Source organism: Leucoraja erinacea, chromosome 4, assembly GCF_028641065.1.
Source record: "Leucoraja erinacea ecotype New England chromosome 4, Leri_hhj_1, whole genome shotgun sequence".
Taxonomy (NCBI): Eukaryota; Metazoa; Chordata; class Chondrichthyes; order Rajiformes; family Rajidae; genus Leucoraja; species Leucoraja erinaceus.
The window spans coordinates 45,151,886-45,179,830 of NC_073380.1; the positions used below are offsets into that span (position 1 = coordinate 45,151,886).

At 41.5% G+C, this 27,945-nt stretch overlaps 1 protein-coding gene across 1 annotated transcript in view; it reads left to right on the forward strand.

Moving 5' to 3' along the window:
* klhl14 (kelch-like family member 14) overlaps window positions 1–26,030 on the forward strand; it is a 148,740-nt gene extending 122,710 nt beyond the window's left edge. Inside the window, exons 6-8 of the mRNA XM_055634153.1 lie at window positions 10,605–10,763; window positions 18,870–19,027; window positions 24,497–26,030. Coding sequence (XP_055490128.1) covers window positions 10,605–10,763; window positions 18,870–19,027; window positions 24,497–24,637 — 458 coding nt within the window. The 3' untranslated portion in view covers window positions 24,638–26,030. The remainder of the gene's footprint in view (window positions 1–10,604; window positions 10,764–18,869; window positions 19,028–24,496) is intronic.
* The last annotated feature ends 1,915 nt before the right edge of the window (window positions 26,031–27,945 follow it).

Here is a 27,945-nt window from a genome sequence, read left to right on the forward strand (position 1 = left end):
CAACTTCAAGCCAAAACACCCAACCCACTATTTGCAGTAAGTAGTGCCTTTCAACTTCAAGCCAAAGCACCCAAACAACCATTTGCAGGCAGTGCCTTTTTACTTCAAACAAACCATATTTTCATTTTCAAACCACATTAAGTGTACTCACAGTTGTGTAGACATTTGTTCAGTGTTATTCAGAGCTCATAGAGACGTGACCCTTGGCTTCATCCATCTTGCAGAGATTGAGTGAGGCACACCACTTCCTGGTTTTATAGTCCCTCCACCTCCCTCCAGCAGGTGCAGCAGATAGAATGGTGATTTTTTTTTAACTTCAAGCCAAAGCTCCCAAGCCACCATTTGCAGTAAGTTGTGCCTTTCAACTTCAAGCCAAAGCACCCAAGCCATAATTTGCAGTAAGTAGTGCCTTTCAACCTCAAGCCAAAGCACCCAAGCCACCATTTGCTGCAAATAGTGCCTTTCAACATCAAGCCATGCCACCATTTGCAGTAAGTAGTGCCTTTCAACTTCAAGCCAAAGCACCCGCCACCATGTGCAGTAAGTAGTGCCTTTCAACTTCAAGCAAAACACCTGCCACCATTTGCAGTAAGTAGTGCCTTTCAACTTCAAGCCAAAGCTCCCAAGCCACCATTTTTGCAGTACCCAAACGAGTAGTGCCTTTTCAACTTCAAGCCATTTTCAAACACATTAAAGTACTCACCATCCAGACATTTTATAGGCAGTAAGTAGTGCCTTTAAACTTTAAACCAAAGCTCCCACCCAAGCCACCATTTGCAGTAAGTAGTTGCCCCTTTAAATTGCCCCAAGTGCATAAGGAGTAGATGAGAAAAAACACCCAAACAACTATGGGTAGGTAGTGGTAGTTTAATTTAGTTCAGTTTTTACTTCAATCAGCCCACCGACCAACCATATTTTCATTTTCAAACCACCTGTAAGGGTACTCACAGTTGTAATCCAGACACCTGCGTTTATAGGAACATATTCAAATCCCATCATGGCAGCCTTTAAACCTATGAACACATCGGTTTCTTCCCACATCGCCAAGATGTGTGGGTTTGTAGGTTGACTGGCCCCTGTAAATTGCCCCAAGTGCATAAGGAGTAGATGAGAAAGTGGGATAACATAGAACTAATGTGAATGGGTGATCAATGGTAGTTTAATTTAGTTCAGTTCAGAGCTACAGCGCAGAAACATGCTCATCAGCCCACCGACCAGCAATCCCAGTACACTAATACTATCCTACACACATTAAGGACAAGTTCACAATTTTACCAAGCCAATTAACCTATAAACCTGTACGCCTTTGGAGTGTGGAAGGAAACTGGAGCACCCAGAGAAAACCCAAGCAGATCACGGGGAGAATGTACATACTCCGTACAGACTGCACCCGCCGTAGTCAGGATCAAACCAGTGTCTCTGGCGCTGTAAGGCAGCAACTCGACCACTATGCCACCATGCTGGTAGGCATGGACCTTGTGAACCGATGGGCCTGTACCCATGCTGTTTCTCTAAACTAAACTAAATTCAACTGAAATATCCTCAAAATCTCAACCATGTACCCAAATTTATATCCTCTGATCTATCTCAGATATGAGGATTTTTTTTCATGCATTCTACCCTATTCTTACTCCTTCATCATTTTATTGACCTCTATAATGCACCTCCACTCCAGGTAAAACAGACCTAGATTACATGGTAGAATGACAACATTCAACTGGAGGTGGGGTTTGGAGAGGGTGATCAGGGAGTAGATTAAACTGGGCTGGGAGATGGTTGATGATGATGAGGTGATCAGGGAGTGAGACAGAGGGGGACCTCGAAAAAAATTAAGAGAAGTAGGTCTCAAAATTATTGATGAAATAATTTCACATAGGAGGTGTGAGGAGGACTCAAAAGAACTGCAGAGAACATCAGAGTTAGATTGGAGACACAAGGAACTGCAGGTCCTAATTAACAAAAAGGACACAAAGTGCTAAAGTAACTCAGCGGCTCATGTAGCATCTTTGGAGAACATAGATAGACAACGTTTTGGGTCAGATCTGAAGAATGGTCCCGACCCGATATGTTGCCTATCCATGTTCTCCACAGATGCTGGTGACCTGCTGAGTTACTCCAGCACTTTATGTCTATCAGTCAGATTAATGGGGTAGAAATAATGGAATGCTAGTGCCTGCAATCTCTGAGGATCACCACATTCAGTAACATTCTTTTAACTTTCCTCCTTACTTACCATATGTACTAACTAGATTTGTGTGAATCATGCACGAGAATAGCCAGATTTACTACAGAGCTCTGCAATCTCTTAGATAATATGCATTTTTTTATTTGCATGCCAAATGAACCAATTCCCATTTTGCTACAGTGTGCTCCATTTGTGAGATCTTTGTGCACTCACTCAACCTATCTAATATCCTTTATAGCTTCCCTATGTCCTCTTTACAAATTGCTTTCCTATCTGACCTTATGTCATCAGTAAATTTAGCAACCATACCTTCAGTGTGTTTATTCAAGGCACCTATCTCAGATCCCGATTTATTGACTGTAACCACCTTCAGCACCATCATTCCAACCAAACTCTCCTCCAAACTCCTCGACATAGGACGCAGCATCCTCATCTCTGGAACCTTGACTTCCAGACCCATAGAATGCAATCAGCAAGGATATATGAGAAAACTTCCTCCATGATAATTCTTAACAAGGGTGCCCTGCAAGGCTGCATTCTCAGCCCATTAATTCCTTTGCACTCATGGCTCTGCAGCCAATTCTGCTCCAACTCTATTTATCGGTTTGCAAATGACACCATTGTGGAAGGCCAGATTTCGAACAATGATGAGACAGAGTACAGGAAAGTGATAGATAGCTATTTGTCAACAAACTGAAGGAGTTGGTCAACAACTTCAGAAAACAGGGTGGTGTACACACCTCAATCTGAATCAATGGTTGCTGAATGGATATGGTCGAGAGTTTCAAGTTCTTAATTCTAAATATGACCAATAATTTGTCCTGGTCCATCCACGTTTATGCTACAGCCAAGAAAGAAGGAAGGTAAAGAAATTCAGTTTGTCCTCAATGACTCTTACAAAATTTCTACAGGTGCACCAGATAAATCATTTTTATCCAAATGTATTACGGCTCTTTATGGCTACTGCTCTGACCAAGACTGCAAGAAATTGCAGAGTTGTCAATGCAGCCCAGTCTGTCACATAAACCAGCCTCCCCGCATCAACTCCGTCTGTACCTCATGCTTCTTGGGAAAGCAGTCAATATAAAAATGTTCTCTTCGCCAATCAGGCAGAAGATACAAAAGCTTGAAAGCACCGATCACCAGATTCAAGAACAACGTCTGCCTTCATCCAAGGATGAATTTCTGATTTTGCAATCTACCTCGTTATGACTCTAGCATTTTTCTTACTTGCATTTTCTCTGTAGTTGTGACATTATATTATTCACTCTGTTTATTTTATCTTTTGAACTTCCTGATGTACTCGTGCCTGGATAGCATGCAAACCAACATTTTTCACATGTATGCAACAAACCGATACCAATATCATTTATATAAAACATAACAAATTGAGGCCCCAGTACCAGCCCCTCTGACTGACTGCTCATTATATCTTGCCAATCAGAAAAATCCCCGTTTAGTTTAGTTTATTGTCACGTGTACCAAGTTACAGTGGAAAGACTATACATGATTACAATCGAGCTGTCTACATTGTACAGATACAGGATAAAGGTAATAATGTAGAATGCAAGATAAAGTCCAGTAAAGTCCCATTAATGATAATCAACTAAATAAACTAATCAAATGTCTTTGAGAAAAGTACACACAGCATCAATCACTCCCTTTATCCACTACATTTATTATTTCTTCAATGAATTCCAATAAATTAGTTAAATCAGATTCCTTTCCAAGTCAAAGTCAATTTTATTCGTTACATGTACCTGAAGGTGCAGTGAAATGAATTTGCCAGCAGCGATACACTTAAAAAATGAACACATAATACACAATAGAATTTAACACAAACATCTACCACAGCATTCTTCACTGTGGTGGAAGGCAACAAAGTTCATTAATTTCTCCGCCCCCATTCATCCATGGTCAGGGCCATAAACCTTCCGCAGTTGCCGATACAGATGCCCGGATGTACAAGCCCTCTCGAGGGGATGAACAAAACTCCGGCGTCAGGACGGTCGAACAGACTCCGCAGCTTGGAGCGCCCGAATCGGCCACTTTCCTACCGGAGACCGTGGCCTCAGGATATCACAGGCCACAGGCTGGCGGCTGGTGCCCCCCTCCGGTGATCCCTAGCAAGGGATCCCAGGCTCCGGATGGTAAGTCCACGCCATGTCCGTGGCTAGAAGCTCCACAGACCACAGCCCCATGATGCCAAAGTCCCCATGCCAGCGATCGGAGCACTCCCTTCTGGCAACCCCCGGCAAGAGCCCGCCCCGCTCTGAGATGGAAAAGTCCACGCCGCGCCCGCCGCCAAAGCTCCGGGCCCAACACCGGGAAAGGCCACTCCAATCCAAGCTGTTAGGCCCGCGAAGGGGGCGGAGAAGCGACATGACAAAATCGCCTCTCCGTCGAGGAAGTGACTGAAAAGAACAGTTTACCCTGTCTTGCCCCCACCACCCCCCACACAAGACACACCAAGAGACACTAAAACAAAAATTTGGCCACACAAAAAAAAAAGGTCGAAATAACGAACATGCTGCTGGCAGGGCAGCCAACTCGCAGTGCCCCCAACTGTCCGATTGGCTTTATTTGACTTTTGAAAGTGCTCTGTTGTAATATCTTTAATAATTGTTTTTAACATTTTCTCAAACTTACCTTAAGGAGGAGAAATGCACCTGGAAGATTTTCTGTTACTCAGCTCCCAGCCAATTGTTCAGATGGAGACTGGATCTTTGGATAAACCAAAAGCTTACCGAATAGTGAAAGACCTGGATACTTACCAAATAGTGAAAGGCCGGGATAGAGTGAATATGGAGAGGATGTTTTCACTAATGGGCGAGTCCAAGACCAGATGCCATTGCATCAGAATCAAGGACACACTTTTAGAAAGGAGATGAGGAGGAATTTCTTTAGCCAGAGGGTGGTGAGCCTGTGGAATGCATCGCCACAGAAGGCCGTGGAGGCCAAGTCAATGGATATTTATAAGGTGGAGATTGACAGATTCTTGATTAGTAAGGATGTCAGGGGTTGTGGGGAGAAGGCAGGAGAACGTAGAAAGATAGGTCAGCTATGATTGAATGACCAAGTAGACTTGATGGGCCAAATGGTCTAATTCTGCTCCTAGAACTTATGAAAAGCAAGTTGTAGCCATCTGATTAATATCCTAAATCATTTCAAGTGTACTATAAAACAAAACTTGGGGTCAAACCACAAAGAGATGTTGGTGCTGATGAGCAAAAAATTAGTCAAAGAAGTAGGTTTCAAGGATTATCTTATAAGAAATGAAAGGAGGCTTTGAAAGGTTGTCCAGAGCTTTGAGCATTAATAGCTGAAGTAATAGCCTCCATTGGTGGACCAGTTCAAATTTGGGGTTGATAGATTTGTGGCTAATGAGATATAGATTTATTCTGCGGATACCCACATGAATGCATTTTATGAGAGAGTGCTGTTGGAAAGCAGCGAGATTCCTCAATGTCAGCAGGGAGGGAAAATCAGAGTTCTTCTCATCTACCATGGAAACCAATCCTCTGAATGTGATAGTGAATTGCATTCCCTATTGCCTGGCCAACAGTAAATGGGTAATACAAACCTGGCATGGCAAAAAAACACAAAGATCCTGCAATCATATATTTGTAAAAGTGCAGCAGGAGGCCTTCAGCTGGCATTATGTGAATGCAACCCAGTTGGATTAATTCCATGGCCTTTTCCCTGTAGCCTTGCAATTGATTTTGTTTCCAGTGTTGAGTTGAAAAAAAAAAGGAATAAACAGAAATAGGAAATCAAACCAAAATTCTGCAATTATAGAGCCGTTTCAGGAACATCCATTAAAAGAAAAATATATGTTTTTGAATGACAAAAAAAAAATTGTGGCATATATACAATTAAAACATTAAATGCAATCAACCCATTGCGAATGTGCCAAAAATGAACTGGTTCACACCTTGGGTTCAGAAACCTTGCTAGCCACCTGCTCTAATCAAGGGATTCTGAACCAGACACTAATGACCTCTTGCTACCTGACATTGATGGGACCTTCCAAATTGCCTACTACTGCATAATAAACAGAGAGTGTAATTAGGTCTGATATGTTCTCAGCAGGAGCATGCAGTTCTGAACTAAATAATCAACCATCAGCCAGCTTCCCTATTTCTCAGCTGACATTGAAGGTTTTGCAACTGAAAATCATCCATTTACACCATGGGGTGTTGAGTGGTCAACAAAGACCAAGAAATACATTATTAGCCACAGTCAACCAGCACTTCACCCCATTGCCACCCATAAACCCTTGGCAGGGGAGCTGGTTAATTTCCTTAACTACTGTGCTGTCGCTGTTCTAACATGGCACACATAGCATCCCAGCAGCATCTAAATGATGCACACACCAACAATAGCTTGGTCCTCTTAGCAAATACCTTTGGCCAAGTGACCTGACAGTTACTTTAGCTTTGTGCCATTTGAGTGTAAGTATATTACCTCCCCATTTTCATAAGACATACACTAAACTTAATTTGTGCAGTGTTGAGGAATCAACGAGCAGAGGAGTCAGTCAGAATGGAAACTGGGTGTGATTAATTTTATTAGCGCCACAGAGTTAAATAGCTGGAAAGGGAATTAATGCAAGTACAGGTGCACAACCTTTTATCCGAAAGCCTTGGAACCAGACACTTTTCGTAATTCGGAATTTATCGGCTTTCGGAATGGAAGATTTTTAGCGTAGATTTTAACGGCTGGCTCAGTGGTAGAGTGCTCGGCTCATATCCGCAAGGTCGCGAGTTTGCGCCTCGATCCCGGCAGTTACTCAATCGCGAGTTTGAGTCTTCAATGTAGTTTTTTCTTGCAGAATAGGAGAGAATAGGGAGGGTTAGACTGGGATCATTCTCTGCAAGATGATCTTAGTGCGGGAGACAAGTGTAGGAGAGGTGTACTGACTGTGTGGGCAGAACTTTGGAAGTGATTGCCCACCATTCTCAAAAGCCGCTGTGTCTCCCTGTCCCTGGGATAGCAGGGGGCGATCAAACAGCACAATACCCCCCTCCTTCTCCAACTCCAGAGGAATCCGCTCCCCGATGGACCGCTACGGCGACAAGTGGCAGTTCGCCCACAGTCCGAGCTGCACCACCCCAAGAACAAGACGTACCTTGCACACCATCAGCTTCTGCCCCTATGGCGAGCGTGTTCCTCTGGAGGTGGAGTGGGGCTGGGCTGGAGTTGCTGATCTGGGATCTCCGTGCTTGCAGTGGGCCTGGGGGTCGGTGTCCCGATGAGGGGGCACAGCTCGGGCTGTGGGCGAACTGCCACTTGTCGCCGTAACGGCCCATCGAGGAGCGGCTTCTGGTGGTCCTGACGTCTCCGGCCACCCCCCTGTACAGGAGCTGAGACTGGGAACTGTACCGCCCTTGCAGGTGAACAGGAGAGTGGGGTTGTTTGCAGTTGCAGAGGGAGGGGGCAAGGGCGGTACAGTTCCCAGTCTCAGCTCCTGTCCAGGGGGGTGGCCAGAGACGTCAGGACCAACAGGAACCCACTCCCCGATGGGCCGCTACAGCGACAAGTGGCAGTTCGCCCACAGCCCGAGCTGCGCCCCCCTCATCCGCAACCCGGGTTCCTCTGGAGTTGGAGCGGGGCTGGGCTAGAGTTGCTGCTGGCTGTGAGGCTCTCCGGGATCTTCGTGCTTGCAGTCGGTGCCCCATTGGTCCTGACGTCTCTGGCCTCCCCCCTGGACAGGAGCTGAGACTGTGAACTGTACCCCCCTTGCCCCCCCCTCTGCATAACTGCAAAGCTGCTGGCTGTGGGTCTCTGGGATCTCCTGCTGCACCTGTCAAGGGCGTTGGTACAGTTCCCTAATTTCTACTGGGTTTACCATGTGTTCTGTCTCCTGCTACTGGGGAGCGTGTTTCCTCTATGGAGTTGGAACGGGGCTGGGCTGCTGCTGGCTGTGGGTCTCTGGGATCTCCATGCTTGCATTGGGCCTGGGGGCCGGTGTCCCGTTGGTCCTGACGTCTCCGGTGACTAGCACTGACCTGCTGGCATCGCCGACGTGAAGACAGTGCAAAGCCCCCGCGCCGGTGCAATGGGCGGGGAGCTGGAGAGGGGAGGGAAGGGGTCACACACATGGCCGGGAAGCAGAGGGGGTGTAGGTGGGGTGAAACTGAAGGGAGCGACAATCTGCTGCTGCCTGCCCGCTGAGTTAAAAAGTTCCCATGCAAGACTCACGATACACTGTGTATCGTGAGTCTACCGTGGGAACTTTTTAACTCAGCGGGCAGGCAGCAGCAGATTGTCAATTATTAACCCTCCCGCGCAATATACCCTCACCTTCTCTTTTATGAATGGGGATTTAGTTCCCCTTTCTTCGAGGACCGACCGGAGGTTCCGCTGTCACCTCTGCGGGCCGCCCTCGGTGAACGTCTTCAAGGACCTTTCTTCAAGGACCGAAAAAATGTCCGCTATTCGGAGCTTTTCGTTATTTGGAATTTCGGATAAAAGGTTGTGCACCTGTATAACATTGAAGGGTAAAATGGAAAAAGGAAAATATTTTAATGTGTTTCCTTTATCTATTTTTATCCTTTCTTATTTCTCCTATCTTTTATCTGGTTGAACAATGCAAAGTTTTTATTTGTTATTTCAGCCATGCCTTCTGCTTCTATTCCATTACTCTAGAAACATGAATATATGACTTGAAGATCCACTTTTATAGAGCTATTCTCCATTCAGCCTAATGCATTCAGCCTAATGCTGAATGTTGTCATAGTTATTGTGTCCCAAATGCTCTTAATGAAACTACTCAGCCTTTCCCATTTACTTCCCATTTGATGCCTAATGTACTCTGAGCAGCTCAATAGCTCCTCTGGTGTTTGTTCAATATGCTTAATGTATTCATGTTACCAGGACCTGGTTGGCTCTGACAAGGCCTGTATTTATTGTCATTTTCTTAATTGTCCTTGAACAGAACAGCTTGCAAGATAATTTAAGACATTTTTTAAGAAATAACTATATAAAGCTACACTTTTATGCTACACCTTTAGACTAGGTAATGGTGGCACATTTCCTTCCCTGAGGTAGATGGAATTTTGTTTAGTTTTGTTTATTGTCACGTGTAAATCTTTTGTTGCGTGTTAACCAGTCAACGAAAAGACTATACATGATAACAATCGAGCCATCCACAGTGTATGGATACATGATAATGCGAATAACTTTAGTGCAAAATAAAGTTCCGTTAAGTCTGATTGGAGATAGTCCGAGCGTCCCTAATAAGGTAGATAAGCTAGGAAGAATTTGGAAGTGTGCATTTTCACACCTCTGTAACTCTTGCCCAAGCAGGTTCATTACTACACTACAGCCAGAAAAAATCTTTCCGAACCCTCAAGCCAACGTTCTCCCCTAGCCCATAAAATATCTTTGTCCAGTATTCCCAACCATATCTTATTTTTCACTTTGATTTCTGAATATTAAATGGCCATTTCTCACCTTGTTTGAGCCAGATACATTGTGCAGTTCTAAAGTGCCAGGCAATGCATTGAGCTTACATCAGATGTGAGAACCTTGCAGATGACCAACATATAGATTTAATCAATTTGGTGAACTAATTAACATGGTGCTTCCTTGTAAGCAATCCAAGAAGTTTAATCTTCAATCCGTCCCATTCACAACAAACTCAGGCATTGATCCCAATTGCAAATTTATGATCAGCAAATTTATAATTGAATGCTGAAAATCAGAACTGCCCTTCTCCCACCATTATTTATTTAGTCAATCGATTCTATCAATTAATTATTTCATACCCACATTTAAGTACTTAGTTTAATTATTTTATTGCTTGCATTTAAGAGCTGTTAACAAGAATTATAAGGATCATGAATAGTTTCTCTTAATAATTTTGTCATCTGACATTTGAATGTTTGAAAAGAAGGGGCAATTCACTCAATCAATGGCTAATTAATGTGCTGAAACGAGTTTGCTGAAATGATTAAACTGGTTTGTATAGAACAGTTTTGTGAGCCAAATTTAAAGGTTATTAATGCCAAGGCATGGACTAGGTGGTAAACCATATGTAGTTTCTTGATGAGAGATTATGATGAAGTGGTTAAAGATTTTCTTTGTCCTTAATGAATATTCTTGTCAGGGTATCAATCCCAGTGCTCTCACATAACGCTTGTATTAAATTACCGGCTCCACCATCTTAACCAAGACATTAACTTGTCATTCTTAATTGACAAAACACTTGTGGCAAATTAGCTGGGGAAGAAATTTGATGTACGTATTGGGCATTCATATAATATTGGTCACAATAATTTATGGGTTATCTATCATCTTACTTATGTTCCATATTTCTAATGTTGAACGACAAAAGTACATTCCCTGAGTCAGTGAAATCACCGTACATAAAGTGATATGTTGTGCATTACTAATGGTTGGTTATCACTTGCAGGAGGCGTTCACAATGGGGAATATGTGTCATGGCTGTACTGCTACGACCCAATCATGGATGTGTGGGCCAGAAAGCAAGACATGAACACCAAGCGGGCCATTCACGTTCTGGCGGTGGTGAATGGTCGTCTGTACGCTATTGGGGGAAACCATTTAAAAGGTGTGCTTTACTGATGATGAAGGTACTGGATTATAAAAGATTTTATATACGAGATGGGCCACCTTAATGGAAGCCCAATTGTATATTGGGATGTTTGGAAGAAAAAAACAGGGAGGTGTTAGACCTGAAACCACTTATCAATACATACAGATTGCTATGGGATTTGCTTTAGCTGAGATCTCAACATACCTAGCACATGCAAATTGGAGGAATAGCACCTCTTATTTTGTTTGGGCAGCTTACAACCCAGTTGGACGTAGATTTCTCTAATTTCAAGTAACCCTGTCATTCCCTTCCTCCCCCCCACCCCATCCTAGTCATCCTACCAGCCAACCTCTTCCCCAGCCAACAATGGGCCATTATGGGCTCCACGTGGTCATCTGTTGTCAGCCCTGCTTTGTTCTGGCCTTTTCTTACCTCTAGTTCCCTCGCCTCTACTTTCAGTCTGAAGAAGGGTCCCGACACAAAACATCATCCATCCCTTTGCTCCAGAGATACTGCCTGACCCGCTGAAACAATCCAGCACATTGTGCCTATCTTTGGTATATACAAGCCTCTGCAGTTCCTTACTGCACATACGTATTGGGTTCAACTCTGACTATACCATTTATAATATGGAAGCTGCATGGATAACATCTCTAACAAGTTACAAGTGTCTCTAACACTTACTCACCATCATGATTCTGCTTGGTAATCATTTCAATATCAATGATTGGAAATGCATTGCTGAAACATTTTCTCTCACTGCCTTTTCAATTATCACAGGCCCATCACTGCTGGTACTGGGACAGTAGATGCTCAATTAATGATTTGGTCGTGCAACCTCAGTGCTTGGGGGTTGATTTTAATTTCCTATTGCATTGAGAACTGGATGGGGAGACAATCCAGTTGGAAAGACATCCTCTTTGTTTTTGTTCTTCGCCGCACTTTTCAGCTCCTCCATTTACATTAGTTCTGGTTTCCTGATCAATTGGGCAGAACGGATACGATGACAACAGGCATGAATCACTTTCATCTCGAGTTTTTAAAGGCACATTGCAAGCATTGCATTTGATGGACTCTGGACACGCTGCAAATGAGCAGAAGAAAAATGGACAGTGGCTATACCGAAGTTGCCCCTCAGATTCACTGATGCCTTGCCGTATGTTGTGCTGGAGACAGTAATGAGATAGCAGGACCTCATAATCCTGTAGATGACACTGAGAAGACTTAGCAAGAGTTGGCAGCAGAAATCAACAATGTCGTAATTCCTTACTCCAGATCCGGTGATAAAGTGACACAGTCACCCTGATGTGGAGTTTAATCTAAGTTCCATACACATACATTTTAATTCTATAACACATCAACCCTCACACTTAATTATCTTGCATGTGCACATATCCGTCACTGCACATTTTCATCAATGGAGCAACTTATGGCTTCAACCTCACCTTTTCAAGATCATGACTCGCTGAAACTTGCCTCCTTCCACTCGCCCTGCAACATTCTCCTCAAGCACACTAGTCTTTTTTCTCCTTTCTTACAGTAGAAGTCGCAGAAATCCGGGGAGAAGCAGAAAGCCAGGGGTAGGTCCTCTAGCCGTCAGCCAGCTAACAATCTGCTGAAAAGGCAGCTGTGGAGATGGCCAGAAAATTAAAATACATTGCTTTTGAAGAAGGAGAGATGGGACTCTCACCTCTCTTGTTATACAATCCTATCTTAATTAACTATCTTGGACTAATATGCATTCATCTGGACTGGATATCAATGCAGATGGAAAGTGATCATGTGTATAATAGAAGCCACAAACATTCCTACCGTAAATTTACAATTCATACATTTGCACAAGGCTGTCACCCATATCTTAAGCCACGTCATAGGAACCAAGGTGGTCATTCACTCTATTCATTTACTAATAGACAATTTACTAATAGACAAACTCTGTTGGAGCTGGTTAGATGAATAGATGGGGTTGTATGCAATGCTTCACCCATTGATAGGGCAGAAGCAGAAACAGAGCATCACTGGAAATTCCATGTTACAAGGTATGGCACTCTCTCAGCTCTGCCAATAAGCAACAGGAATCTTCAGATGCAGCAACAAAGAATGGGTGTAAGGGATTGGTCTAAGCGATCAATTCTATGAGAGAAAAAAATAAACCTGCACTGTCCATCCAAAATAACAAATTTGAGCTTCCTCTCTTTAGACTTTAAAGATACAGCGCAGAAACAGGCCCTTCGAATTACCAAGTCCGCACCGACCAGCGATCACCCCATACACTAGCACAATCTGACACACAAGGGACAATTACAATTTTACCAGAAGCAATTAATCTACAAACTTGTATGTCTTTAGAGTATGGGAGGAAACCGGAGCACCCGGAGAAAACCTACGCAGTCACAGGGAGAACGTTCAAACTCCATACAGTCAGCAGCCATATTCAGGATTGAACCCGGGTCTCTGGCACTGTAAGGCAGCAACTCATCTGCTACACCACTGGGCCAGCCTCACGGTTTGGGTGCATTATCCATGGTAACGTTTGTGTAGACCTTGCACACATGTTGTCAGTTCTCTGCCTGATACATCTGCTTGTGACCAACTAAGATGTTTTACAGGTGCCCCCTGGGAGAATCTTATAATAATCTTTACAAATGGAAGTTGAGAGCTGTGGTCATTTTGACAACAACAGACTGAATCTACTTCCAGGTTTGGCAGGTAGCAAGTCAGGGTCAAAGTTTGGCCACTCCCTGCTGTGATAGCCTGAACCACCTGATGCAAAAGCTATTCTGAGAACATACTGAGGGTGTCAGGGGTTATGGGGAGAAGGCAGGAGAATGGGGTTAGGAGGGAGAGATAGATCAGCCATGATTGAATGGCGTAGACTTGATGGGCTGAATGGCCTAATTCTGCTCCTATCACTTATGACCATATGAAACAGAGTCTCTTTCCATTTTCCCAGTGAGCAGAGTATACCTTTCTGCGGACCACTCCTCTTTAGGTCCCACATTACTGTTGCATAAGCTGTAGCTGCATTTAAGTCACAGTGAAAAGTCACAAGCTGCAGTCAGCAAGTAAAACAATCCAAAAGCAAAGATACAGAACAAGGTTACTCTCGTCCTCTTAAAACCTTCTCCAAGCTTGTCGAGAAATGAATCAATGTAACTGCTGTCACTCGGGAGAGCTGCTGGAAGCGTGCAGAGCTTATGGTGAGATTACATTTTAAGCTGGTCAGCTTTCATCCACTGCTGCCCTGCTTTCAGATGGCTTTAGTTCCTGCAAGCTTGCGAAACCCACACACTCTCGGTTAAACTGCGATACTGCTGCTAAAATCTCTCCTAATGATCAATCAATATTTTTAAATAACCAACTTACCTCTCCACTGCAACCTTCTCAATCCCTCCCTGCTGTGTGTGGTTTGAATCTGGGAGCCAGTGAGTTTTCATCATGTTTTTGTTTGCAAAATATTTTCTTACAAATTTAAACTGCTGTTGTCTGCAAAGCTCGATATTCTCAGCTGTTAAAATGCTTAATCCAATAACCCTAGATTAAAAAGAAAAGCATCGAAATTTGACAGCCCTTGAAAATCATGCAGGTGTTCAAGTGTATGATTAACCCTCGTACCAAATTCATGCTACCTACTTGCATTTCTTACATTCTGCACTCTATTCCGGATCATTAATATAAATTGTAAGTAATCGAGGGCCAAGATTCAAGGGGCATACTTCCAACTTGAGAAAGTCCCATTTATTCAGTGCTCAAAAACTTCCCCTAATACTATATGCACTTTTCCTATAATTTACCAAAATGCTGCTTGGATTAGGTGATATTAGCCACAAGGGGAGGTTGGACAAACTGGAATTGTTTTTTCTGGAACGCCGAAGGATAAGGGGAGCCTGGATCAAAGTATATAAAATTATGAGAGGCATAGGTAGGATAAACATTTAGCATCTTTCTCCGAATGTGGATATGTCAAAGATTAGCAGGCATTGCTTATAGTTCAAAGGTAGATAGTAGTGGTGGATGCCAGGAATATGTTGCCAGGGGTAGAGTTAGAGGCAGATATGACGGTGGTACTTAAGAGGCCTGGATTTGTACAGGATGGAGGGGTATGGATCACGTGCAGGGAGATGAAAGTAGTTCATCTGGGCATCATGTGATTTTATGGACCGAAAGGCCTGTTCCTGTGTTGTATGTATCTATGTTCAATGCACCAATCTTTAATATAGCCCTTGTCAAATGCTTTCTGAAAATATGATCATGCTACATCTTCAGGTTCTCCCGTCATGAAATGCGGACTAATGCACATGGGCACAATTCTGGGTGTAACTGGTTAATGAAGCTCAAAGTCAATCATTCCTGGAAGATTGTCCTTCAGCTCCTGCTCCTTAACTCCCTATAGTGTTATGAAACATGAAACACTACATAATACTTCAAACACGGATAATTACAGCCTCAGCTAGAATCATCCAATCACAAACCTGTAGCGATTGACCCTCAAGATATTGCAGTGCGGGAGATGAAAGTTGCTGTAAGATGAGTCCCACTGAAGAGGTTTATTCCTGCCATGAGCTGCAAGATACAGTAGCAAGCCTGTTGAGAAATCAATGTCCACAATGATTAATGTCATGATTTGCCCACCTTGCACGTTTCCAGTGAGTATACAGTTCATGTATAAATAATACTGTTCATGGATTCCAGGAATGATTGGGTTAAGATATTATGATAATTTGAAGGCAGGCACTGGAGTTTAGAAGGATGAGGGGGACCTCATTGAAACTTAACGAACAGTGAAAGGCCTGGATAGAGTGAAAGTGGAGACGATGTTTCCACTAGTGGGAGCGTCTGGGACCAGATGCCACAGCCTTGGAATAAAAGGACATATCTTGAGAAAGGAGATGAGGAGGAATTTATTTAGTCAGAGGGTGGTGAATCTGTGGAGTTCATTGCCACATTGCAGGCTATGGAGGCCAAGTGAATGGATATTTTTAAGGTGGAGATTGACAGATTCTTGATTAGTAAGGGTGTCAGGGGTTATAGGGAGAAGGCAGGAAAATGGGTTTGAGAGGGAAATATAGATCAGCCATGATTGAATGGCAAACTTGATGGGCCGGACTGCTTCATTCTGCTCAATTGAACATGAATAAAACCTTTAGCCATGAGATGTGTGGCATGAAACACACCACAAAATATTCCAGAGATGCTTATTTGATAAATAGCTAAGGAATGGGTAGGACTAATTTGAGTTTTGATCCAATATTGTTTGCTGAGATCTGAGCTTCAATCACACTGCTGTAACCCCCCCCCCCCCCCCCTTACGCACACTCACACAATCTGCCCTACCTTGCACAGTATCTGCTGCTTCCATTTAAAATTTAGAGAGATACAGAGCAAAAACAGGCCCTTCAACCCACTGAATCTGCACTAAGCAGCGATCACCCCACACACTAGGTACAATTCTACACACTAGGGACAATTTACAATTTTACAAAGCAAATTAACATACAAACCTGTACATCTTTGGAACGTGGGAGGAACTTAGAGCATCCGGAGAAAACCCAGGCAGTGACACGGAGAACATCCAAACTCCGTACAGACGGCACCGATAGTCAGGATCGGACCCTGGTCTCTGGCGCTGGGGCAGCTGCTCTACCGCTGCACCAGTGTGCTGCCCCCAAATTAATTATTTTGCAGTGAAGTTAATCTGCATAGTTTTGAGTTTATTCACACTCTACTTTTAATTACTTCATTATTTTTAATTGTCTGACATTACTTCCAAATGTCCATTTGTCACATAATTTACTTTTTTGTAAGTTCCACTTATTTAAAATTTCAATTTGTAAGTTTCAACTCTTCTTATTATATACCATCTTTGATACATTGTTTGTTCTGCTTATTTTATTTATAAATCCCATTCAAACCCATTTGATTAAATATTGGCCCCATTTCTAAAACAGCTGCTGATTTTATGTGAAAAATAAATCTTGCAACTGCCCATTACATTAAATAGTCAGATTTTCACTTAATTTATAAATTTGCAGTAAATAGTATTTAATTTGTATAATAAATGTGCTTGTTTGTAGCTTGGCTGATTTCCTATAGTCTCACAAATGCATTGGGAGATGCGTTAGCACACGCTTCTAATAAACTTGTATATTTTCCGTACAAGCTTGGGACAACTAATTGGAGGTGGTGGAAGGGATTGCACCAATGGGCAAAGTCCCGAACTGAGTGTTGTGAACAATGTCGTGGTTGTTCAATATGGGAGGCTTGAGGGAGGGTCATTTATTTGCTAGTTCAGGAAAGTTTCAGTAATTCAGGAAAGTTTTATCAGCCAGATAATCTGTTGAACAAAGAAAGGGGATGTTCTGCATTATGTTAACGGAATGAAACTGAGCAGGTGGAAGGAGTATAAATGGGAGTACTTTTGAGGCTTTGATTGTAATTCAGTTATATTGACGAGTTATGGATGGGAACAAAGATGAAATAGCAGTAATCGTGTTAAACTAGGTAAAGCCAATTTTATTATGTTAGAACTTGATTTCGCAAAATTGAGCAGGAAACAGGTATTTGAAGGTCAGAGCAAAGGAAGGCATGCAAAAAAAAAGATTTCAAAGATTTGGGGTATACGTGTTCAAGCAAGCAGGGATAGGACTGCTCATTTTTTAACCTCCTGGATGAAATGGTGCACAGAAATTAAGACACCGCACTAGAAGCATTCTTATCTCACTGAGAGCTTAATATGGGTGAAATCCCTGATAATCCTAGAAAGTGTTGGGTGAAATTGGAAAGACAATTAGGAAAGCAACGAGCATTTATGTAAAATGTCCTATAGAATCCAAAGATATTTTATTATTATAAAAAGAACAAGATGATATCTTGAGGAAAGAAGAGGGCCTATCAGGGAAATAAAAGATAGCCAATGGGTACCAAGGGCATTGCAGCGGTAGAGTTGCCACCTTACAATGCCAGAGACCTGGGTTCAATCCTGACTACAGGTGCAGTCTGTATGAAGTTTGTACATTCTCTCTGTGAGTTTTCTCCGAGTGCTCTGGTTTCCTCCCACTCTCCAAAGATGTAAGGGTTTGTAGGTAACTTGGCTTTGAAAAGTTGTAAAATTTGTAAAATTGGCCCTATTATGTAGGAAAGTGTTAGGGAGATTGCTGGTTTGCATACACTCAGTGAGCCGAAGGGCATGTTTGCACGCTGTATCTCTAAAAAATACACAGGTCCTGATTAAGGACTCCAATTAATACTTTATGGCTGTTTTCACAATAGTTTCACATTGCAGTTAAAGAGGAAGAAGGTGAAATATCATCTGATTTACTTGTTTAATTTCCCAAAATGTCGTAGGACTGATTTATTTACAGATAACAAAATTACGTTCCCACATGTTCAGTTCAGTTTAGTTTATTGTTACAGTGAAAAGCTTTTGTTGCGTGCTAACCAGTTAGCGGAAAGACAATACATGATTACAATCGAGTCATTCACAATGAACAGGTACATGAAGAAGGGAATAGCGTTTAGTGCAAGATAAAGGTAGTAAAGTCCGATTAAAGGTAGTCCGAGGGTCACCAATGAGGTAGATAGTAGTTCAGGACTGCTCTCTGGTTGAGGTAGTATGGTTCAGTTGCCTGATAACAGCTGAGAAGAAACTGTCCCTGAATCTGGAAGTGTGCATTTTCAGACTTGTTCACCCACTCTCAATTGGTATACATGATAACAGCAGTGAAACTGTTCTAGGAAATCAAATGGTTTACGCCTGCAACATTGAGGTCTAACCAACAAGTTAAAAATACTGGAGGTGGCTATAAAAAAAACTGAAAGAAAGATAAAGAAGGTTTCTTTCACGTCATGCACTGTTGATTAAGAAACTATTTAGGATTTGCAATGCAGAGCACACAGGAAATCTTCCATCAATAATTTTATTTTTTCATTTAAGGTTGAAACTACTAACCTTAATCACTTTAAATGTTTATGGTTATTTACTTAAATTGGACTGGCAACATCATTAAGTCAGTTTATGAAAGAGCTATTTTACACTAAACGATGCAGAGATGTCAATAATTGTCTCAAGAAAAACTGTTCCTAACCCAATACTTGGATTCAAAATGTCTCTTTTCGGTCTAGGTTTCTCACATCTTGATGTGATGCTCGTTGAATGTTATGACCCTAAAGGTGACCAATGGAACATTCTCCAAACTCCTATCTTGGAAGGTCGCAGTGGCCCGGGATGCGCTGTACTTGACGACAATATTTATCTTGTTGGTGGATACAGCTGGAGCATGGTGAGGTGGATTTGATACAATAGTTTTGTAAGATTTTAATGATAACTGTATTGGTAAATATCAAACGGTAATAGAAGCAACAGCTATGAACCATGAACCGTAGGAAATCTTTCCTCATTACCTGTGCTTTGCTAACAATACCTGTCACTTCTAAGTCAAATTAGTGTTCCATGCCAAATTGCAATAGTGCTTCTACCTTCCTATTATCCTATGGCAGTTCACCTGGGATTTAATTGGACATCTGTGTGACGCCTACCGCTTATTGGTTTCTTCGGTTCTTTTGAGTGCTGATGGAAAAATCAATTTGGGTAGATCATTATCCAGGCACTTTGACATTGATCGATGTGAATGTGATAACTCACAACTTAAGGAAAAAGACTGACGTGCCAGTTACTGAATAGATCTCAGAGAAATGTCTTTTTGAGCTGAAATTGAATGTCCTGGGATATTTGGTTTGATCGGTAAAGCACTTTTCTGTTAGTAATTGTCATTTTAGCCATTATCTTTGTTTTGGGCTTTCTCTGTCAGAATTCAATGGACTTCTTCAAATCAAACAGTGCTTCTGAACAACAGGGAGAGTACATTTGATGGGTTGCAAAAATGCAAAGAGATTCAGGCAACATTTCAATGATTGCGGAGACCACGAGCCGCTGTGTTTGTTGGCTGGAAGCTTTAGTAGGCAGCTATACTACTAGAAGCCTCTCAAAGTGAAAGCAGTTTGGTGATGGTTTGTGTGCAGAGCTTGACATTCATTCTTCTCATGGTGAAGTACTGGTCCACCCATTCATATATTTTTACCTGTGGTCTATCTAGTCCCAAGTGTCTCAGAGCAATCCATCTTGTAAGTTACTAGAAGGGCTGAGATGTGCACTTGGGGAGTGTCAGTAGTTTCTTGCGCAAAAAGCTTTTGTGTCCTCTGAGAAAGGCAGCATGATCTCTCCAAGATGTGGTCAGCCAGCCCAGATGATGTGACCTATTTATAGTCTGCCACTGAGCTTTCTAGGCTCAGAACTGTTAGAAGTCACCCTCCAAACTCAGCTGCACCACCTCTGAAATTCAGACCTTACTGTTGTCCAGAAGGCAAATAAATAGGCATCATAATCTACACTGCAACATCATAGGAACTCAAGTATTAAAAGGAGAAGGCATTAAAAGTCTGAAGAAGGGTCGTGACCTGAAACATCACCTATTCATGTTCTCCAGAGATGCTGCGTGACCTGCTGAGTTACTCCAGCACTTTGTGTCTTTTTAGAGGTTTAAAAAAGATGCACAAAAGTAACCTTTGGAGGAAAATTAACAAATGTAATTTAGGAATTTATTTTGTAATGCTTATTTTCTACTGACTGTTGCATTGCAGCTGAACACATGCTGTGAGGTTCAGAGATAGATGGGGCTTAGAACTATTGGAAGAGTTGCACTTGGATGCACATTCTTGCCAAGATGGAGCAGTCCAAGTTGCTTCCCTTCCTCTTCCTCCATATCTGCTTCTTAGTTCCCCAGTGCTGCATCTGAGTTCCTTTCCATATATCTTGATGCAAGGTCTGTCCCATATGGTAGAAAGATGATGGAAGATGCAGCAGATCACTGGAGACCTTGATATCAGGGCTGATGACTTATAAACAGCTCCCTGGGATTGGTACAACAGCAGCAGTATGTTATTGTAGGTGCTCTCTTGGTCCTTTACCACCATGTTTTGCAGTTTTTCATACCAAGCAATGACTTATGATCACACACCAGTTGGAGAGGGTAGAGTTGATACCGTGTACATAACATGTATGTGCAGTCAATCGTACCCTGCACCTCAAGTACTAAATTCCTTGCAAAAGTACCTGCTGGTCCTTGGCCAGAACTATAAAATGCTTTCATGGAGAATGGAGAATGGAGAATGTAATGACCCTGACTTCGCCTTAGCCTTAACACCTCAGTCGATAGCAGATTAGGTTAATGGTCATATTACAAGCATTGGGAAATTGAATGCCGTGCTCTCTGGTTCCAGTTTTTGGATGCTACAGGGTGACTATTTTTGGTGAGACACTTACAGAAGCACAGACGTCTCTACCCGAACACCCGTGTGGATATAACATCCTGCTAAGTACCCTGGTGTGCTTACTCCTCCCTCCTCGTCCAGCATTGTAACATGTTCCATGTGCCCTCTTGTTCTGCCCATTTTGTTGCTTTCCATTGGGAAATATCCATTGTCAGTGGATATTTTTATGGCAGAGATAGATTCTTGATTAGTACAGGTGTCAGAGGTTATGAGGAGAAGGCAGGAGAATGGGGTTAGGAGGGAGAGATAGGTCAGCAACGATGGAATGGGCCGAATGACCTAATTCTACTCTTATCACTAATGACCTTATGACTTTATGACTTGGTCAGTAACTTAATATGCCTTGAAGATTCAAGCACCTGTTCAGATGCTTGGTAAATTCTGTACAGACACTTGCTTCCACACCTTCTCCGGGTAGTGTGTTCCAGATTCCAACTATCCTCTGGGTGAAATACATGTTTTGTGAGATTTTCTTGAAACTTTTACTCCTTACCTTTCACCTACACACTCTGGTCTTAAATATCTCTGCAGGGGAAAAGTTTATTACGTTCGCATCTATCTATGCACCTCATAATTTGGTGTGCATCTATTAGGTCCCCACTCAGTCTCCTCCACTCCAAGGTAATCAAACCGAATCAATGAAGAATTGTTTTATGATACCCAATGCAGGCTTACTTTGGTATTCATGAGTTTTGTTTGAAGTATCGCCACAGTGGAAAGGAGGGCAGGCAAATCTCTTCTTGAGAATAGTTTGAATAGAATTGAACAGGCTCAGTGGGTAGTTTGGTGTTTCTCTTTTTAATGTTAGCAAACTAAAATAAAAAATGTAAAATGATGCAAATGTTGCTGTAATCATAACAAGTAATTATTTTTTAATTATTTTTTAATCTGTTGATAATGTGCCATCTAGTGTCATTTAATAGGTATTACCAATAACTTAGAATATAACAAATTCACCAAATGACATCTGTGTAGAGAGATGCTGATAACACTTAAACGTAGATAAACAATAAACTTTTTTTGAGTTATCAGCGGCATAAAAGCACAGCTAATATGTGAATATAAAACTGAAGCATTTGTTTTACACACCTTAACTACATATTTTTTTCTAATGGATTTTTATTTACAAAACTTTACAGATTTTTTTGATTTTTTTTCATTATGCTATTATAGCTCTTAACGATGCTTAAGTGTATTTTATATAGCCTTGTATTCTGGCCTGTTCTTGAGAAAGTACATCAGAAGTGTATTCATCTCACTGTACAATTGCTCGTTATAATCAGTCGGGTCAGTAGTTCAAAGTGCCCGCTTGTGTATCACTCCCTCACTTGTGCAGGTGATAGAATTGAATTGAATTGAATTGAATTGAATTTAATACATTTTATTAGTCAAGTACGTATACATACAAGGAATTTACCTTGGTGCTTTGCTCACAAGTAACACCACGATACACAGTAAACAATTAAGAGTATAGAGTAAACAATTAAGAATAAAACGTTATAATTTAAACATGTGAAGAATGAAATAAAATACCAGACAGTTAGAGGGGATATGCAGAGAGTGCAGAATTTCCTTGTGCCTACATGGCTCAATAACACGTATATAATTTAGGATACTATTGGGGAGATGGCGTTTCAGTGGAAAGCAACAGCAGCAGGCAGGTCAATGGCACCATAACTAGCTGTGATGCACAGAAGGGAAAGGTAGTGACATGGAGGGCCAGAGTGATGGAAGACTCAACAGTTAGAGAGACAGACAGGAGGTTCTGTGGCTGCAAACAAGACTCCAAGATGAGATTCTGTCTCCTGGGGGCCAGGGTCAAAAATGTCTCCGAGCTCAGTTCAGTTTAGCTTATGTCACGTGTACCGACGTACAGTGAAAAGCATTTGTTGCTGTGGCAGAAAATTGACCAGGGGAAGGTGGGCAGCCAGATATGATTGCACATATTGGTACGATCAACATTATATACAATCACCTCTGAATATTCTGCGGACAGAATATAGAGTTAGACAGGAGGTTAGAAAGCAGGATCTCAAGGATAGTAATCGCTATATTACCTCCGGTGCCACGTGCATGTAAGAGTAGGAATAGAAAGATAGAGCAGATGAATAAGTGGCTGAAGAGCTGGTGCACATGGGTAAAGGTTCAGGTTTTTGGACCATTAGAATCTCTTCTGAGGAGAGGTGACCTGTACAAGAGGGAGGAGTCTGAACTGGAATTGTCCAACATCCTGGTGGGGAGATTTGATGGAGTTACTCGGGAGGGTTTAAACTAGTCTGGCAGGGAGTTGGGACTCAGGGCAACAACGGGGCACGTGGGAAGATTGAGGTAAATAGAGGTTTTGGATTAGGGAGAACATTGTGGTGATAGATAGAGATGAAGTTCCTGGGTGATCGTCCATTGAAGCTGCATGGATGGAATTGATAATCACATTGATGGGGTTGCACTGTGGTTCCTTCCAATAGTCAGTTAGAGTTAGAGTAAGTATGTACGGCAATCAAAAATAAGGCCTTTAGCATCACTCCATGATATTAATCCCCATTCAACTTTCATGGTATCAATTACCCCAAAAACCCTTCCATGCTTTCAATTTGAAAAGGTAAAACTTGGTAAGCTGGTGGGGAAGTGAGAAACAGAGGTGCAATCAGTGATAAAGGATTGTTTTTCAGACCTGTTACAAGTGGGTGTAATTAATACCGTCCAAAGAAATTATGTATGGAATAATTGATAATGCACAGGGTAACTGAAATCATGGAGTGAAGTCTGGAGTAACTAATACAGGGTGAGTGCATGGAGTAATTGAAAGCATGGAAGGGTTTTTGGGGTAATTGATACCATGAAAGTTGAATGGGGATTAATATCATGGAGTGATGTATGGGGTAGATATAGCACAGAGAAGTATGGGATCATTGCTACCATTGATGTTGCCTGAATTAATACTATGAAGGAGTAATTGGTACCCTGTTGTGACATATTGTGGACCTGTTTCACAAGCTCCTCAGGTACACAAAAATCCTGAAGAAACTCAGCGGGTGCAGCAGCATCTATGGAGCGAAGGAAATAGGTAACATTTCGGGCCGAAACCCTTCTTCAGACTGAAGTACCACAAGCTCCTCATGCAGGATCTCAACTTCAACTGGCATTGAATAGACATTTTCCCTTGATATCTGCAGATTCTGGTTACTGTTCACATGATGCACTTTTCATATGATGCAAACATTTACTGTCATAAGCTGAGTATACTATATACATGGAGGGTGGAACTCCATCTTTAACGCCAGCAATCTCCAGACCTGACCATATGTAGACAAAGTTGTGATATGTAGGTTTAGGTGAAAGTTTGATTTAAAAAAGAGCAATGCGTGATATTGTTAAGGTTCAGAACGTATGCATTGGTTTGAATGCTGTGTTTGATATTTCAGGGGGCCTACAAATCATCTACAATCTGCTACAGCCCTGAGCAAGCAACTTGGACAGAATTGGAAGGGGAAGTTGCTGAGCCATTAGCAGGCCCAGCATGTGTAACTGTTACATTGCCAGCCTGTGTGCCGTACAGTAAATAAAACATTTTGTCAGTTCACAACATTAATATAAACACTGAAGACAATTTATTTAAATGATATCAAGTGCAAAGTACTGAATTCTTACTCCCAAACACATTTAATGTTTGAAATGTGCTTTTTTACTATGGTAATTTATGACTGAAAATAATGTTATGTAAATCTTTGTATCTTTCAGAAGAAAGGCATGAACAAGTAAAATAACTGATGTAGTAGAATATAACAAAATGTAAATTTTGTACAGGATAAGAAAGTGTAAATGAAGCTTGTCTGTTGAAAACCTACTTAAATAAAAACTTAAAATGCTGTGTTTTATCTTCATTGCAGAGTTAGAAATAATTATTGTCTGAACTTATCTTCTGTTTGGTAAAGTAAATGGATTTATTCTGAACTCATGTTTGCATTGTATAGGGAAATGAACAACATATTATGAACTAATGTTCACAGTATACACTCATATTTTTACATCCACTATTACATTAAAAATATTTTGGTTGGCATGGTAGCGTAGCTATAGAGCTACTGCCTTACAGCGTAGGAGACCCGGGTTCGATCCTTACTATGAGAGCTGTTTATACAAAGTTTGTACGATCTCCCCATGACCTGCGTGGGTTTTCTCTGAGATCTTCAGTTTCCTCCCACACTCCAAAGACATACAGGTTTATAGGTTAATTGGCTTGGTATAGATGTAAATCGCCCATAGTGTGCAGGATAGTTAATGTGTGGGGATCGCTGGTCGGTGCAGACTTGGTCGGCCAAAGGCTCTACCACACTGTATATCTAATCTAAACTGAAACTAAAGAGATAATGTGGTTATAATATCCCTTCTTCATCATGACCATGGTTATATCAGGTTCTCTATATGTGTAATTGAAGTTTAACCCAATGGTATGTCATGGGAAAGTGGGGGTTATAACTGTGCAGATAACAGTAGTTGCACTGGGTTCCAGATTAGATAATTTTTTCTTCATAAGGAATTGCTTTTGCATGGATTAGAAAGACCAGCCAGTGTTGTCCTTCCAGGTCTACAGGACTGCATCCCAAAATGGTTGGAAATGGAGATATGAGCAGAGTAAATAGCACAATATTTAGTTTACTTTAGTTTATTGTCATGGGTTCCGAGTAAAAAGCTTCGTCATGTGCTAACCAGTCAGCAGAAAGACCACATGATTATAATCGAGCCATCCACAGTGAAAAGCTACATGATCAAGGCAATATCATTTAGTGAGAGATAAAGTCCAGTAAAGTCTGATTAAAGATAGTCCGATGGTCTCCATTGCAGAAGATAGTAGCTCGGAATCAATGTACCTTTCTTGTCATGTTCCAATCAATTAATATGAACTTAGGATCACGATACAATTTTATAATTGCAAATGGGAATGTGCACCATGAACTGGCCCCATCGAGTGGTGATAAATATTAAATAAATAAAAAATTGCTGATCTTCTTGCATCTACAGATTTCCTCTTACTCTCTAAAGTGGAATTTTATGATAAGGAAAAATCGCTGTGTTATCCCAGAAAGTCAGAAAAACTGCTGATACGAGACATCTAACATATAACAAAAATTGCTGGAGACACTTCAGGCAGCAGCTATGCAGAAAGAGGAACAGTTAACGTTCCATGTCCGTGACCCTTCAGCGGAATTGCTTGTATGTTCTGAAAACAAGCAGGGATGTAATGGATATTTTAATGTCTGTGAAATAGTTCAAGCCACTAACAAAGGTGATTGGCTAGGAATTGATTCAAGGGCCAAGGTCATTCTAAAAACCGATTCCAAGTTATAATTGTTTATTAGTGTCATTTATCCAAGGGTGCAATCTAGGATCTACACCAACACTCATCACTGTAATCTTTCTGATTACGTTTCTGTTACTTGTCCTTCTACAGTTGTTGCCCCATTCGGTTCCTTATTTAATAAAGCAAAAAGCTAGCCAGTCAGCAGGCAGATCATGATATGAACATATTCATTGTTGGATATGCAATAAAGAATCCTAACATAGTTACTAATATTCCAAGTTTTAGTAAAATGAGTTTTATTACTATGAGACAGAATACAAAAAAAATTATCAGATGAATCAAAAAATGAAAATGGAAATTATATTTATCAAATTGAGAATTTATTCCACCTGCCGTTTCAATACTTTCAATCATGCATACTCATAACACATGATGGTGATTTGCTCCACAGTTACAACTCATATGAAGGGCATCATCACCTAATAATTAGCCTCGTTATTTGGTTCCATAACATTTATCTCTACCTTTGGTTTGCATCAACCAAATATCACAATTGTATAATTTCCCTTCTTTATTTTAAAGACCTCAATATAAAATGATCACTTTCTGGGCAAAAAAAAACCCACATACTGTTCCTCTATTTATAGTGATAATTCATTATGTTTATCTTGGGTATGAGTCTCATGAGCCCTACCACAAATATTTCCAGGGCTATGCGTGCATGAGGCGCATTGGGGATTGGGATAGGAAGTTTAAGAATAGATATTTGAACCACATCTAGAATATTGAATGGTGCTATTAAAGTCATTAATAAAAAATAGTGAATCAATGAGGCCTCAGCACAGAACCTTGAAGGATATTAGTACTCACTGCTTTCCAGTTCAATTAGATACCCATTATCCCTTGCTTACTGATGCCCAGTTTGCTTTCAGTAAGACTACTCAGGTCCAGACCTCATCAGAGCCATGGACAAACATAAACTAGAAAGTTAAATTCCAGAGATATGGAGAGACTGACTGCCTTTGATATTCATGTACCAGTTGACTGAGGACCAATAAAACTGGTCATTGCGCATTAAAGGATAAATACTCCAGTAGGTTGGAGCCACACCTAAAATGAAGGAAACCAACTGAGGTTGTTCGTGGTCCATTATTTCAGCTCCAGGATATCTTTTTTTGGAGTTTTTTAGAGCTTTGTCCTTGATCCAACCATCTTTATCTGCATCACCAATCTCTTTGCTTCCATCGTAAGGTCAAACCCAGGAAATTCTACTTGCAATTCCTCAGCAAATGAAGCGATCCACACCTCCATACAGAGGGAACTGGACAATATTAATGCTGGGGCTGAGTTGTGCCAACTGACATTTATGACACAAAAGTATGAGGAAAAAACAATCTCCATGTACAGAGACACTAACCATTGCTATTCAATGACACGGAAACAAGCACCAAATCACCACGCTGACCATATGGCCCAAGCAAACTAGACCAAATTGCCTGCGACTGGCCATATCCCTCAGAACCTTTCCCATCCATATATTGGCCCAGTGTCTTTAAAATATTATAAATGTAC